The sequence below is a fragment of the Abramis brama genome, assembly GCF_963993115.1.
Source record: "Abramis brama genome assembly, chromosome: 16".
Classification (NCBI taxonomy): Eukaryota; Metazoa; Chordata; class Actinopteri; order Cypriniformes; family Leuciscidae; genus Abramis; species Abramis brama.
The window spans coordinates 25,408,567-25,423,752 of record NC_139978.1 but is presented as its reverse complement, the minus strand read 5'-3'; the positions used below and the strand labels follow the sequence as shown (position 1 = coordinate 25,423,752).

At 36.8% G+C, this 15,186-nt stretch overlaps 1 protein-coding gene across 1 annotated transcript in view; it reads left to right on the top strand.

Annotated features, from left to right (window-relative positions):
* The window catches only part of ajap1 (adherens junctions associated protein 1), a 53,821-nt gene that overhangs the window by 25,890 nt on the left and 12,745 nt on the right, over positions 1-15,186 (top strand). Inside the window, exon 2 of the mRNA XM_084138501.1 lies at positions 1,532-2,262. Within this exon, the coding sequence (XP_083994627.1) occupies positions 1,532-2,262 (731 nt within the window). The remainder of the gene's footprint in view (positions 1-1,531; positions 2,263-15,186) is intronic.

The following is a 15,186-nucleotide window of genomic DNA, read 5'->3' as shown; positions in this document are numbered from 1 at the left end:
ATGAAAGAGCTCTTTAGATAAAGGGAATTTTTTCCTCTTTGGAATGGTGGTTTTATTAACTCTTTTAGTATTTTCAGATATATGATTTTCAAATATTACACTTTATGTTTTGGACTTGTTGGTTCAGACAAGCTGGTTCACCAATAGATCAGATATCTCAATAGAAATCCATCATCTCTAAACTCAAATCAACAGCAAAAGCCATTAAGCATAGGCCTAGGTGTGGGCTCTTTAATCCCTCTAAATTAGCCTTTGACCGTGACCAATAGTGGAAGGACAGGAGAGATTACAGAAATGCATTGATGAAGTCTCTTTCTGTTTGGATCAATAGAGACTCTTGGCTTCTAGACGAGCTGAGGGTATGGCGGCTCACTCCAATGTGTTTGAGGTTCTGAAATTAAAAACAAAACAAACAGCACCCTTCAAGTAGAAGTCCAGCTAAAACAAATCATAGAGGTAGAATCACAGTGGAAATGGGACATTTTATGGTTTGAAGAGTCTGTTATTTTACCAGTGGTTTTTAAACTGGTTTCAGGGATCCTCAGGGGACCACAAGGGGGTGCAAGGGTGTCCATGAAAATATTGAGAGAAATTGTACAAAATGCTTTTTTATGGCTCTCATAACAATGAAATGTGATATTATTATTATTATTATTTATTTATTTTTACAATCACCAATTTGATCATATTACTAGTTCATTCTGCTTTTAAAAGACTAAGAAATCATGAGATTAATTGCTGCTATTTTATTTTATTTGACAGCATTTAGGAACAAAATATTTGGAAATAGTTTGTGGGGAAAATGATATAAATATATAATATAATTAATTGTATTTTTTTTAAATTTGTACTTAATTCTTTTTTTTTCAATATAATATAAATGGGTTTTCATACATTTATTTTGTATACATTTTATAGCTATGTTTATTTTGAATAAGTCTGTGGCTCATCATTAGATCACTGACAGACACTAATTTTAGGAGATTCCAAAACATATCAGACATTTAGCACACTTTTAGCCAAAGCAACATACCATGCATTCCAGCAAGACATTTTTCAATACGTTTAAACCCATGACCTTGATGTTGCTAGTGTCATGAGACCAATTCAGCTACAAGAAAATTTGTTTACAAAGCCGAGTAATTGAAGAGTGTGAGGGTTAATACTTAGAAAGTAAATGTCTTTGAAAACAACATTGAAGTCTGCTTTTAGCATCTAGCTGTTAAAGGACAATCACACATCTAATTAATATTGGAGTTCAATTTATGAAAACTTAGTGAGTCACAGAGCAGAACGAAGCCTAGAGCAAAAATCACTAGACTGGAAAATGGTGTTGGAAATAAGGACATTACAAAGAGTACCGTAAAGCCCAATCTACTGTAGTCAGTCCTAAGATCTAATAAGAGAGTCTTTAAGGTAAATAAGTTGTGTAAATTGTGCACGCGTACTCTTTCTGTGATGCAGAAATCACACACTTTGATTGAGATTGTCCAATGTGGCTGATTTCTCTCTCCTTTTTTCTGCTCTCCAGTTCCATGGTTGCTTGGAGACCTGGAGGAATGCTGGGATGTAGAATGTGGATCCTCTTCATCCTTGTACATTTCACAATGGATCTGTCTCTGTGTGCACCAGCGGGCCAGGGGCTTACCCTCAAACTACTGCCCAGATCAGTGCCCCGCCGGCAGCCGCACCCTCTGCCCACCCGGGACACACTCAACGGCCAGCACTTGAGGACTCTGGGTGTCTTGCTTCATGGTGTTCCCCCTCCCTTGCCATCACTAGGTAACCATGGGGAGCTGGGAGGCACCAAACTGTGGGGGCGGAAAAACCGCCGGTCTCTCCAAAAACGACAACTTTGTTTGGAGTGTAAATGGACCCCCTCCGACAAAGGGAAGTTGGTTGCACTACCGGAGGGGAGTAAATCTGATTTAAATCTGCATTTATCTCGCTCAAGGAGGCAGCTGAAAGGGGACGGCTATGACTCCCTGGAGGGGAGGACCACAACAGTGGCAGGATTTATTGACTGGGGCCCTACAGGGGCAGACGAGGTGATTGAGGAGGAGGCGAAGGTGACCCCGAACACCACCGTCACCTCTTTAGCCCCCTCCACCACCACAGTTACCATAACTAGCACTACCACACGCAGCCCCCAGAGGACGTATGCGGTGATTACAACCGTGCATCCTAAGAGGCACAGCACCACACAGCCAAGCAACTCCAGAGTGACTGCCAAACCACAGAAACCTTTTGGGGAGACACCAGGTAGGACATAAATCTGAATGGCAACTGTTATACTTTTTCTTTTCTTTTTTCATGTAGCTTTTGTTTTCTAATCAGTGTAAGATATTTAATCAGCTTTTGGTGAAAGGTCATTTATGAACATGGCACAGAGGTTCTTGGATCACAAACCACAATGCAGTGTATTAAAAACACTGTGTGGGTTCTTTGAAAAACTGTGGGTGGAAAATACTCACGAAGCTGTAATTGGCACACAACTGCCCAGTTATTTACAGCAAAGAAGGTGGTTGAATTGTCGAAGGGCCAAGAGCATGCAGCTAGCTAGCTAGCTTTTTTTTGTGAGAATATTGGCTTAAAATTTTAATTTGGTGTGAAACACCTCAGCTGCTGTATAATTATGGAAAACAAGCAAATAGGCAAAAATAACACAATGTACTGGTGTTGCAATTTGGTCATTTTGGTTATTGGGCTAATGGGAATGTGGTGTCCAAGTAGAGATTATCAAGATTACCAAGTAGTAGCAGGACGAATACAGAGGAAAGATGGCAATCCAGTGTTGGCTCTTTTTTTTTTTGTTTGAATGTGAATTGAGATTAAATTTATAATGAATTGGCCACTCATAGCATGAATAATCGGAATAACAGGAAAAGGAACTGGTAATGACATTCTGGGAAATACAGTGTTCTTCCATGCTGGTCTATAAAATGAAAGTTGTGTTCAGTGATTTTTTTACTTACACACACACACACACACACACACACACACACACACACACACACACACGTAACATAAATTATTGTTAATTATTATATTTAACATATAATTATATATTTTATTTAAACACTACCTTTTTATATTTTTGAAAGATGTCTCTTATGCTCGTCTAGTCTGCATTTCTTTAATTAAAATCATAGAAAGCTGAATTTTCAGCATCATCATTCCAGTCTTCAGTGTCACATGATCCTTCAGAAATCAATCTGATATCGTTAGCCTCATAGCATAATTGCCTAAGTCATATTTAAAAAAAAAAAAAGACTTAGGCAATTATGCTATGAGGCTAACGATGCTGATTTGCTGTTCAAGAAACATTTCTGATTGGGATCAGTGTTGAAACAGTTATGCTCCTTATTTTTGTAGAAACCTTGATGCTTTTTATACTTCAGGATACTTTGATGAATAGAAGTTAAAAAAACAGCATTTATTTGAAAAAGAGTTTTTGTCTCAATGTAAAAGTCTGCCACTTTTGATTAATTTTCTGAAGAAAAAAGTAATTTCTTATGAAAAAAAAAAAAAAAAAAAATGGTAGTATATACCAGTTTGTTCCTAACAACTGTCCTGCAGAGTTTAGCTACAACCCTAATCAAACACACCTGAACAAGCTAACCAGTGTCTTTAGGACTACTATGGCTATAGTTTTTTTTTTCCAGGGTTGGAGCCAAACTCTGAAGGACAGAAGCTCTCTAGGACCGAACTTGGCTACCCCTGGTATAAACAGTGTTTTTTTGTTTTTGTTTTTTTAAATGTTGCCTATTTAGTCTTTGCACATGCAGAGGCAACAACAGGGTTTCTATGCACTTCTAGTGTTACATTTATCATTTTTGGCTCCATTGCATAATCTAGACTAGATATCATGTCCCTGGCATGACAGAGTAGCCTACATATGTTAACCTCAGTATCTGTCAGCTGTATTTGTGTATGCTGGGATGATTATTCTAGTCTCTGTCCTAGAAAGATGATGATTGGCATTAGCTCTCATGTATGCCATTAGGCGGCAATCTGTCCTGTCTGTTTGGTATTGCACAGTATTAGGCTAGTCATCCATTCAATGCAAAGTCCTCTGATGTGTTCCATAAATCTGTGCAAAAGGGGGGAATATGTCTTGACACTTTCTACAAATTGGCTTGACTCTAGCTGTGTATGCCATGCATTGAGATCTGTTATAGCCTGCAAAGTGGGCAAAAGTTTAATGCACAATTAAGTTTACACAAGAGCGTGGATCAGTGGTATACATAATAAAAGACAGATAGCATGACCCCACGTTGATGATTTGCAGAAAAAGATGTTTTAATCCCTTAATTCTACACTACTGTGGAGTTATTAATCTTCACACGTTTTGCACATTAGCATGGCATAGATTATATTAGCTGCAAAGGATATTAACAATAAAGACTCCCATAAAATTAGATTCATGGTGAGTAATATACAAGCGAGAATAGTTTTATGACTCCCCTGAATGGAAACTTACATACATCCATGCATGTCGAATTATATTTCAGCACAAAGGTCAAACTCCAATCAAATGTCAAGGCCTCATTAACCATAGGAATGATTAGCCAAATGAAGTCAGTCTGGAGTGACGACAGCAGTCTCATTACATCTAAAGGCCAGCGCAAGGTTTCTCTTAATCTCTAAAGTGCTGTTCCAATAATCCTCTCTTCCTTTCTTCTTCTTCATTTCGTCTGATCTTTATAAAGGCGAGGTAAAATATCAATCGCACCTGACAGTTCACAACCACCCAGTCTAACAGACTAATGGAGGACATTGTAGGATCATTTCAAATGTATGTCTCATATATTCCATTCAATTCAATTCACATTTATTTGTATTGCGCGTTTCAAAGCAGCTTTACAGAACATTCATGAGTCTATGTGTAATAAAAAAACAAAGCAAGCTTTTATCCCACTAAGTGTATAATTAGTTGTATAAAATGGAATTACAATGTATTTAAAAGGCCTGACTGGCCTGGACATAATATAACAATGGGAGAGTGTTTGAAACGTGTTAATTATTTGTTATTTTTGCATTATTTATTTATTATTAATTATTTTTGGCTGGCCAGTGCTGTAGGCTATTACTGTATCATCTCATGTTTGTTGACCGTGTATTGCAAACGTAAAACATTTGGTTTTCTAGAGTGCATTAAATATATTTGTTGCAAATTCTGCTGACTTAAATATTAGGCTGGCTATCATAGCTGAGATTTTCAAATGGCTAAAATAGTATTCAATTAGGATCAATTAAAAATATGTATAATAAATAAAATTCATGTTGTATTTTTTTTGTTGTTTTTTTTTGTTAAGATGTTAAATGTAAAAAATGAATGACACAAAACCGTATGGCTAAAAATAAAAATGATTATTTTTGTGGTGAAAATGTTGACATGGCAAGTTAAAATCTCAACTTCTGGACAGACCAGCAGAAAAAAAGAGCTATTGTACCAGTGTTACCTTATATAAATATTTTGCCTGATATAAATCATTTATATAAAAAGTGGATGTAAATGTGTTGGTTATTGCTGGTTATTTTGTGCTTTGCGGGAACCCTGAGGTAGTGGCTCACGTTCGAGAACTGTCACAATTTGTGCAGTAAGCAGTTTAATCTAATATTTGCCGCTAAATTAATTTGACTGGTTTGTGTTTTTTTATTTTACATTTTTATGCTCCTGGGTTTATAAGCAAGTGTAATGGGTTCCTACAGACAATACTGCAGTGTTTTTGCATATTTGAATCATCTGGTGAATAGGAAGAATAGCGGTGTTAATTGCAGTTTTAATACAACTGAGGCGTGAAAATTGAATAATTTGTTTGCTGCACACAGTCCGTATAGCTCTTTTTTAAGTTCTATTTTGCCATGGGGGAAAGAAAAAAAATGGTAAGTCACTCGTCAGTGACTCCAACAAATAACAAGCAACCTGAGAATATTAAAACTTAATGGAACTGCAGATGGAAAAAAAGAGCTTGCTGATAAATAAATCCCTGAACACAATCATTCACGTCCACATGGAAAGAGTAGTAAAAACATCAAATGCTGCATGGTGTCTCTTGAAGGTCTTATATTTGTCTCAAATGTGAAATGTCAAAAGTGCATTATGTAGTATGCTGCCTTGGCATGTCTTTCATATATATACATATAATAGTATGAAAGTGAGTTCTATGTAGTGCCCTTAAGGAATGCCATAATTATCCATCTCTGTCGAGCTACAGCCGAAACTGTCTGATGAAACGAAATACCTATCAAGGTGAAATCTCTCCGCTTCCTCATTCAGTGAGCATCCCGGGTAAATTTAGCCCTTCGTAAACACCTGGACCAGTACTAAACTGCTTCTGACATATAGAGTAATGGGGGGAAAATAAGCAATGGGCTTTGAATACAAAGCTCTGGAGCATTAGACATGCATACGAGTGGGTGTTCAGCTGAGTTTATGTCAGAGCAAGGGAAGTGCATGGAGGTCAGTGTAACTGTTCACATGCCAGATTTAAATCCAGGACTCCAACAGCATCAAATCCTTTCATTATGGCATTATAGATGTTTTACCATTGCTGAAAATTTGTTCCAAACCTGAAGGACTATCTATCTTCTGTGGAACACAAAAGAAGACATTCTGAAAAAAAAAGTTTGTCCATGCAATGAAGTTCAATGGGGTCCAAAACAACATTTGAACTTTTGAGTTTATGATTATGGTACACTTTAGTTTAAATTCACATTCTCACTATTAGCATGCATATTACTGGGATATTGGCTGTTTATTAGCATATATTAATACTGTATTCTGCATGACCATACATTCCTTAATCCTACCCAATACCGAAACTTAACAACTACCTTACTAACTATTAATAAGCGGTATTAGGAGTTTATTGAGGCAAAAGTCCTAGTTAAAAGTTTGTTAATGCTGAGAATTGGACCCTAATCTAAAGTATGACCATATAGTGAATTTACTTATGTAACCAGGGACAACAGCTAGTTTCTATCCATTTTCATTATATCAAAAAGAGCAGCTTTTATTCTACAAAATACCTCGTCTTTGATCCACACATAAAAAAAAAAAAAAAAAGAAGTAATTTAGGTTTGGAACAAATATATGACAGAAATTATTTATTGGATGAAATATCTCATAAATTTTCTTTTAATAGCGGTCATCTAAGACAGTCTAGAAACCCTTCACTCAGTTTAATGATGAACTATATCAAGCTTTTCCCCAAGGACCATTGCTTCTCTACTGTGTGCAATGCATCAAGTGCAAGCTTCTCTCCATCAGCTCATTGCTGACTAGACTATAATCTAGAGTCACGTATTATTCCTGCTGGTGACAGCCTTGACTTTGCGGGTCTGTTGATACAGCACAAGGCAGATTTTATCGCTGCAGACCAAACATGATTCAGCTGTTTACCCATTAGTTTGTCTGTGTGTGTTTGTGATTGTGTATGTGCATTCAGAGAGGTCAAGGTGTGGCTGGTTAGCTTAGTCCAGTTAGTCCCTGTTTGTAGGGACCGTAACTACACCATCTTGTTACACCATCTTTTTTTCCATTGATGGCCGACCCAAAGTAGGAATTATTTTTATTTTTTATTTTTTTTGCAAGCAACATTTACATACACAAATAATTAATTATTTTGCTATATTGTATATATGGAAAAGTGGAAAGTAAGTGAATTAGAAGTCAGCACCCAAGAGCAAAGATGTCATATTTCAAGTGGCATACCTCCAGGGGTCATGTACCTGCTGAGATGAATAGAAATTATAACAAATTGCTTTCTCCTGGTTTTATAAATGTGCATACCTGTGTATGTGTGTGTCCTTTGTCTCCATCTAAGATGCTAGCATTAACATGAAGATCACAGATGGAGCCGTCAGGTTAACAACGTGCGTGAGTTGATTAAAATGCCTTACAGTCCTGCTGTTCAGCACTGCATGCTTGTTATCACGTCCCCAGGCTCAAAGGTTAATTGAACATTTAATAAGGAAAAGTCAAAATGATGCATTTATCCAAGCCATATTGTGCTTAAAAGTTAATGGTTGGAAAAAAATATTTTTTTAGTTAATTTAGTGAAATTATGTTGTGAGATACAAATAATGCTCTGCTCAATGAAGAGTGTCAATGGTAAAATAAGATTTATAATAATTACTGGAGAGCTGGAAATATAATTTCTATGTTCCACTCAAATGCATTTTCTCATCTAATCCACACCTAATCCTTCTTTTGTAGATGAACAACAGTAAGTTCTATTTTACTGTGGGGAAATACTTTATCTGACCTGGGTCTCACATGTGAGTGTTGAAACTTTCGCTAAACCACACCTGTAGTTGTAATTGTTTGTTACTTTTCAAAGGAATGTGTTACAATATTGCATTTCTCATTATAAATAGTAACTAATTTAGCATTTACGTTTTTATTTTTTTTTATTTTTTTTTTGTTGGTGTTTTTCACCTCGACATAAGCTCTAATGGAACGGGACTAGTTTTCCAGGGTGATGTTATTTACCTTGCAAATTTAATCCTGTTCGAATCTGCCAAGTCTGTGTTTTTCTCACACAACCTCTGTAAAAAATTCAAGAGCAAATTACTTACTGTTTTTCGGCAAACCAACGGTCCTCTGAGAAGTCTAATCCTGTCCGAATGCGAATGTCTGTGGTTGCTGATGTTGTATTATCCTAACGCTTCTCCTCAGGTGTTTTTGGACTTACCTGAGCTACCGTTTGCCCTCAAATCTTCGGCAGAAATGTAAATCAAATCATAATTATAATACCCATAATGCTCACATACTATAGCTCTTCAGTTTCTCCCACCATGGGGCATAGAGATGTTTTAAATTGTGTTTGTCAGTAAATAAGTGAAATAAATATAAAAGTCATGTGAATAACTTAATTGAAAATTATATGGTATAAATGTAACACAAAAAGTAGCATTACTTATTAGGTTAATGACAAAATATGTAAAACAAATTGTCAATATTAGTTATAGATCTACACTATGACTTTACAGAAGACAACAAAAGAAATGTTAAATAAAAAACAAAACAAATATGTTAAATACACTTTTACCTCCATTCACACTACTTGTAACATATTACATCCAATGATCTTCCATTGTGTCAGTCCACCCTGGACGTTATTATTCTGAAAGAAAGACATCATTTTCTAGGCCTACCAGATGACCTAGTATTGCAGCCGCATGCAGGTTTGTGAGATGTTTTAAGGTGCACTGACTTGGGTAAATTGCTTTAGTTATTGCTTTCAGTTTGATGTGTTCCAGTTTTATTAAAAGGCGACATTTTCCTTGTCAAAGGTGTGCTAAATTCACTCACAAGTCCTTAGGGATGTGTCTTACCTGCATTGTAATACATGAACTATAATATTTTAGAAGTGCTGTCTTTCTCAAAATTGTTCATCCAATAGGACTGTTCGGTTTCACTGAGGTAAACCTTTTAAAGATGTGATAAGCTCACAAGGCTGCTCTGACAGACAGCTGTGAAGTAGTTCCATCCAGGACAACTTCATTATCTGTTAAGTAATACAATCATAGAGTCTACTTTGACCACCCCTCCCTCCCGCACTGTACAGAGCGATTGGATTATACAGGGGAGCCTTTGACACTGGGAAAAGGCATTTAGAATAATTGCTTTGGATTTTTTTTCCCCTCTCTTTGCTCTATTTCTCTCGGCCTTCTTGCAGTAAGGGTTTGGGAACGCTGTAGCTCAGTGGAAGTTAAGTGAGATTGACACCTTGACATCTACGTTAATTGGCAATCGTGAACCATCAGCAGGTGCGATGAGAGTTTTCCAGCGATCAGGTGGGGCGTGTGGGAGGACAACAAACGGAGCCAGGGGGACAAGGTTAACACCAGGAGGAGGAAAAGACTTCAAACACTTTCTCCCCTCTACAGCTCCAATGCATTAAAAATTAGAGCTGGATATTTGCAGTTTGTGGGTGTCGGTTGGTTTGCAGAGATTTTTATCCAGTCTGTTTCCACAAATGAATGAGAGAAGGGCACACAGCAGGAGTCAACAGCTCTGCGAACAGAAAGCTGATGCAATCAAACGTAAATGTAGCTTGATTCACAAAGAGCTCAAGGATGTAACTGATAGATATTTAGTCATTCTCACTGGTCTGCGAGAGGAGAACTGGTGCAGAAATAACAGTTTTTTAAATAATGTACTGAGCAAATAAGGTTTACACATGAGAAAGCCTGTACTTGTATTACTATTCCTATTATTGTCCATGAATAAGTTACGATTCCATTCATAAGTGGAACCCTCTCATTCACATCCATTTTTCGGTCTACACACTTTAAAAACTTTTTAAGAAGTAATATTCAGTGGCCATGAAGCACATTCTGTTCCTCTGCTGAATTATAAAGGATCATTCTAGAACTGTGGGCTTTCTGTGTTACATCACACTTGTTATGGGACATAACATAAAAGAAGATATTTTGAAGAACTTCTTTTATGTTCCTCAGAAGAAGGAAATTTTGAAAAAAACGAGGGTGATTAAATGATATGTTAATTTTTCCATCTTTGAGTTCAAAATATATATAAAAGAAATGTTTCTTATATTAGAATGATTTCTGAAGGACTGAATTATCAGCAGCCAATACTCCAGTTTTCCTCCTAACAGGAAGAAATTACATTGTATTGTATTAATATGTGTCATTATTATGGTTTTACTTACTATTTTTTTATTAAATAAATGCAGCCTAGTGAAAAAAAAACAAGACTTATTTCAAACACTATTTGAATGGGCATAGAAATAGTGAATATAGAAGATAAAAGTTTGCAAACATAAACAGTCAAAGAAGTTTGTTCTCACTAGAAATCATAATATATAAAATATAAAAGCAGCTAAAGGGTTAAAAAGCCCCCCAGCCTGTGGGTTAAACATCCATAAGATGCCCTCAATAACTACTGTATATTCCTATATCTGTCATTAGAAAGAGGGGTGCAAGAGGGACTTAGATTCTGAATTTGGCTTTCCACTGCAAATCCCCATATTACGGAAAATGCATAATTGCTTTTAGAAAATGATTTAAAAATAGATTCCTAAACCCCCGAGATTCTGTATTCACAGAGAATATATGCATAGACTCATCATTTTAAACACGCAGTGAAAAAGAACATTTTTAATAGCGAACAGTCATCATGGAAGAATGATTGCTCTTGCCGTCAGTCTCTCTTTCTCTCTGAGATTTCACTTATAATCAAATTACAACATTCCCATTAAAACTAAGTCCACTTTTTAGATTACTGTGAAACATCACCGGTGTTAGAGCTGGGATATGCACCGAACAAATTCCAAGGTGTGATTTTGGTGAGATTGGTGTAAAGTCAAATTTAAACTTGGCGTCTGCACAGCAGTTCATTTGAAGTTTGATGGATCTGGATACTCATGCATACAAATTCTGAAGTTACGTTTCCACGTTCTTCCCTTTTGAATGTGAACTCAAAGCTGTTGCTTTGCCATGAGTACTCCCTCAGCCAAACCGCAACATGATTGAAAGCACTCAGTGAAGGCATCTCCTTTCCACTTCATCTCACTAGCCCTCTGCAGCCATCTGTAGCTGCAGATGCCAGGCCCGGGCTGCACTAATAGTGCATTTAGCTGACAGATCCACACTATGTCCCGCTCCAAACCTCTAAATGTCCTTTAGGTGGATAGAGGAGTGTCTGTCTCTGTGGTCTCTGCTCTATGGGGCCCCAGCAGCACAAACTCATAACCTTCAGTTAAAATACTGCCCCCTGTGTATGTGTCTCCTTTGCATACATTTTTTTTCAAGGTCCTGTCTGTTAAAACTGTGCTATTTGGGTTTTATATTTGTCCTAGATTTTTAAAACTCTTTTCTTTCCACTACTGTCCTATTTTAATGTCAGTCTCATGACATTTCTCTTTGTTAGGCCTAATTTTGTCTGGACCAGTTAACTCTGCTATTATTGGCCACTAGTAGGTCTTTGCTAATGTGTTTTGTATACATCCTGGATCTAAATATTTTTTTGTAAAGAAAACACTACATGGCATAATTCAATGTATTTCTAATTTAAACAGAATAGTCAGCAGAATACAGTATCTTTTATGATTTGATTGGATTGTGAAAAAATTGTGAAATACACACTGTATTGTTTCAAAGCAGCTTTACAGAAAATGCATGTTTCTACATTACAATTTAGAGTGATCTGTTATCAGAGGTGACTGTGTCCAAGTAATGTCCAAATGTACAGTTCTAAAATAGTACAAATCATGTAGTTAGCTAACATCATGCATTCATTATAGGCAGAAACATTGAGCTAATTAAAGCAATTATTACAAGTTGTGATCGTAATGATTACAATATATAGAAAATTTGGCAGTTGTGTATGTCGATGTAGAGTTGGCGTCATCTGAAGTCCTCGCAGGAGTTGGCATCATCTCTTCACAGGTGTTCGGTCACCTGAAATCCAAACTGGAGCTGGCGTAATCTCTAGTTCTCTAGAAACAGAAAGCAAATGGAAAATAATTTGCATAGTTGCTTTTCAAGCCAAAAGATGATAGTCATGCGCATTTCATCTGATATAACTGGAGTGCAAGTTTATGAGATGTATTATGTAAACGCTTGGCTAAATAGATGTGTCTTCAACATAAACATAAGGGCTTAGAGGGATAGTGCCTCTGAGCCCCGAACATTATGAAGAAGGCTAATCCAGAGTTTAGAAGCCAAATGTGAAACAGCTCTACCGCCTTTAGTGGACTTAGATATCCTAGGCACTACCAAGAGTCCAGAGTTTCGTGACCTTGAAGAGCGTGATGGATTGTAAGGCGATAGAAGATCAGTTAAGTACACAGGAGCTAAACCATTTATGACCGTATAGGTCAGTAGCAATACTTTGTAATCGATATGGAACTAGGTAACCAGTGTAGAGATGATAAAATTGGGGTTATTTGATAATATTTACTTGATTTTACTAAAAAGTCTTAACATACAGTAAATTGACTAGTTTTTATCACAGGAATGAACCTAAACTGTCTTGATGAATAATTGAATAAACTTCTCTTGTCATTTCAGTTTGAGGGGTGAAATCTTTTACACTCAACCATGCAAAATGAGGATTCTTTTCTTCCCACACAACACGCCTGATTGGTTAACATTTAAAAGAAAATATATTTTCCTTTATCCATGCATCTTTCAGCATAAAAGAAATGTAATGAATGAGAAAGTTATTGCGTTTTGATGAAAGATATAAAAACAAACATTTTCCTTTAGAATAACATGCACTGATGGAACATGCACAATAAGACTAGGAATGTTTTATTAAGAAAGCATATCCAGGCAGTTTTGCATTTTATGTTGCATTTGAATCGTCACCACCACAAAACACAAAACACATTCTGAATTTATTTATTTATTTATTTTTGAATCTGGTAATGTAGTTACAGAATCAACTAACTGGGGGGCTAACTAGATCATGCTATTCAGCCAAACCTTGAACTCTTTGAAATAACTTAAACAAACAGCACTCCAGAAAAAGTGTAATAGTTCAGCTTCTAGTAGAGACGTTTAGCAGTATCTCTGGGTGTAAGGGCTGCACGTCTCTGAGGTTTGGGGAGTTTGGGAAGTATAGTGCCTCTGAGGGTTGGGCTCTTTTGTCCTGATTATTGGCAAGGCGCCCAGGGAAACAAAGGCTCACCCCGAGCACCTGAAGCAAGGTGACTCCATCACTGGCAGAGTTAGGAAGGAGGGGGTCTGGTACCACAGCACCAGCCTGTGTTCCTCTTTTGACACTTTCCCTGATTGGAATTGGTGTGCCTATCTCTCTCATTGCAGGGCCAGGTGAGACAAGGTGATATACATCCTGTTCTCTGAGCCTGGGCCGGAGTAATAAGAATATAATGGAGATACATTTGCATTTGTCTACTCTGGTATTATAAAGCTCTATATTACACAAATGTGATGGGTTCGGTCGGGGGGATGGGGGGATGAATCTTTCGAACTGAAATCAATACATAAAACAACAGGCCTAGAAGCCAATGAGCGTTTCGACTCAGAGCAAGGTCGAGGACGGAGAGCTCGTCTCATAAAATTTCACAGATGCATAAACACCTGAATATATCACCCTATACACTCTCTCAATTTAACCTGCTGCCTTCCATTTCAGAGCAAGAGGGACAGAGGGAGAGAGAGGGAAATTAAAATAGCTGTCCGATATGTTTATGTGTTGGTGTAGCTGGGGGACTCCATGCCAAGGAGCAGTGTTCAGGCCAGGGCCTGAGATAAAATTAATCCAGCTCTGACCCGAACGCAAGACACAGGGAGGGAAAGTGAAGCAAGCATTTCCCAGATGCATCTGCATGCTTCCATCACTCATAGTGCCAGCTAAGCATTCAGGAAGGGTCAGAACATCAATATGAAGTAAACATGTGCCTGAACTCCTCTGAACCGTGACGAATTTTCCTCTAGGTCAAAAAACAAAACAAAAAAAGGCGCTGCCAAAGACTTTATGTATAGAAAGACGGTGCACTCATGTTACTATGAATGGGAGAAAGTATAACACACAATATGGTGGAAAAAGTTGATTTTTTTTCAATGCTATTTGAGCATAAGATCCAACATTTATGGTAAAGCTGTTGTCAGATTTCATTGGTGATTTCAAATATGAAATTTAATCATAAGCTTGGTGAACAGCTTTGGAGAATTTGATGTATCTCCATTCAAAGAGATAGGAGCTGCATTTGAATCCCTGAGAGGCGTTTCAAAGATGGCCGCCGGATTAAATGACTTGTCTTAAAGAGACTTTAACTACGTAGTGAATCAAAACGGCATTGGAGCATACAGATTATTTTCGGTAACACTTTACAATACGGGTGCACTAATATGCATTAATTCATGCTTAACTAATGCACAGATAATCATGTGTTAATGTATGACTCATGAAGAATTAAACCATTAATTAATGATTACTGCATCAGTTACTAATAAATATTCTATATGGTTAATATATTAAGTAATATATGAATTGTTATTAATTAAATGTGTCATAATGTATTAATTTCTTAATAACGTATTTTATTAACTAAAAGTGTAAATAAATTACTTATTTTCTTCACAGGTTTTGTTGGATTTTTTTTACTTATTTATTTTTCTTTAATGCTATTAACAAAGGCTAAGGTAATAGTTAATAATGAAATGTATCATTATAGAGAGCTG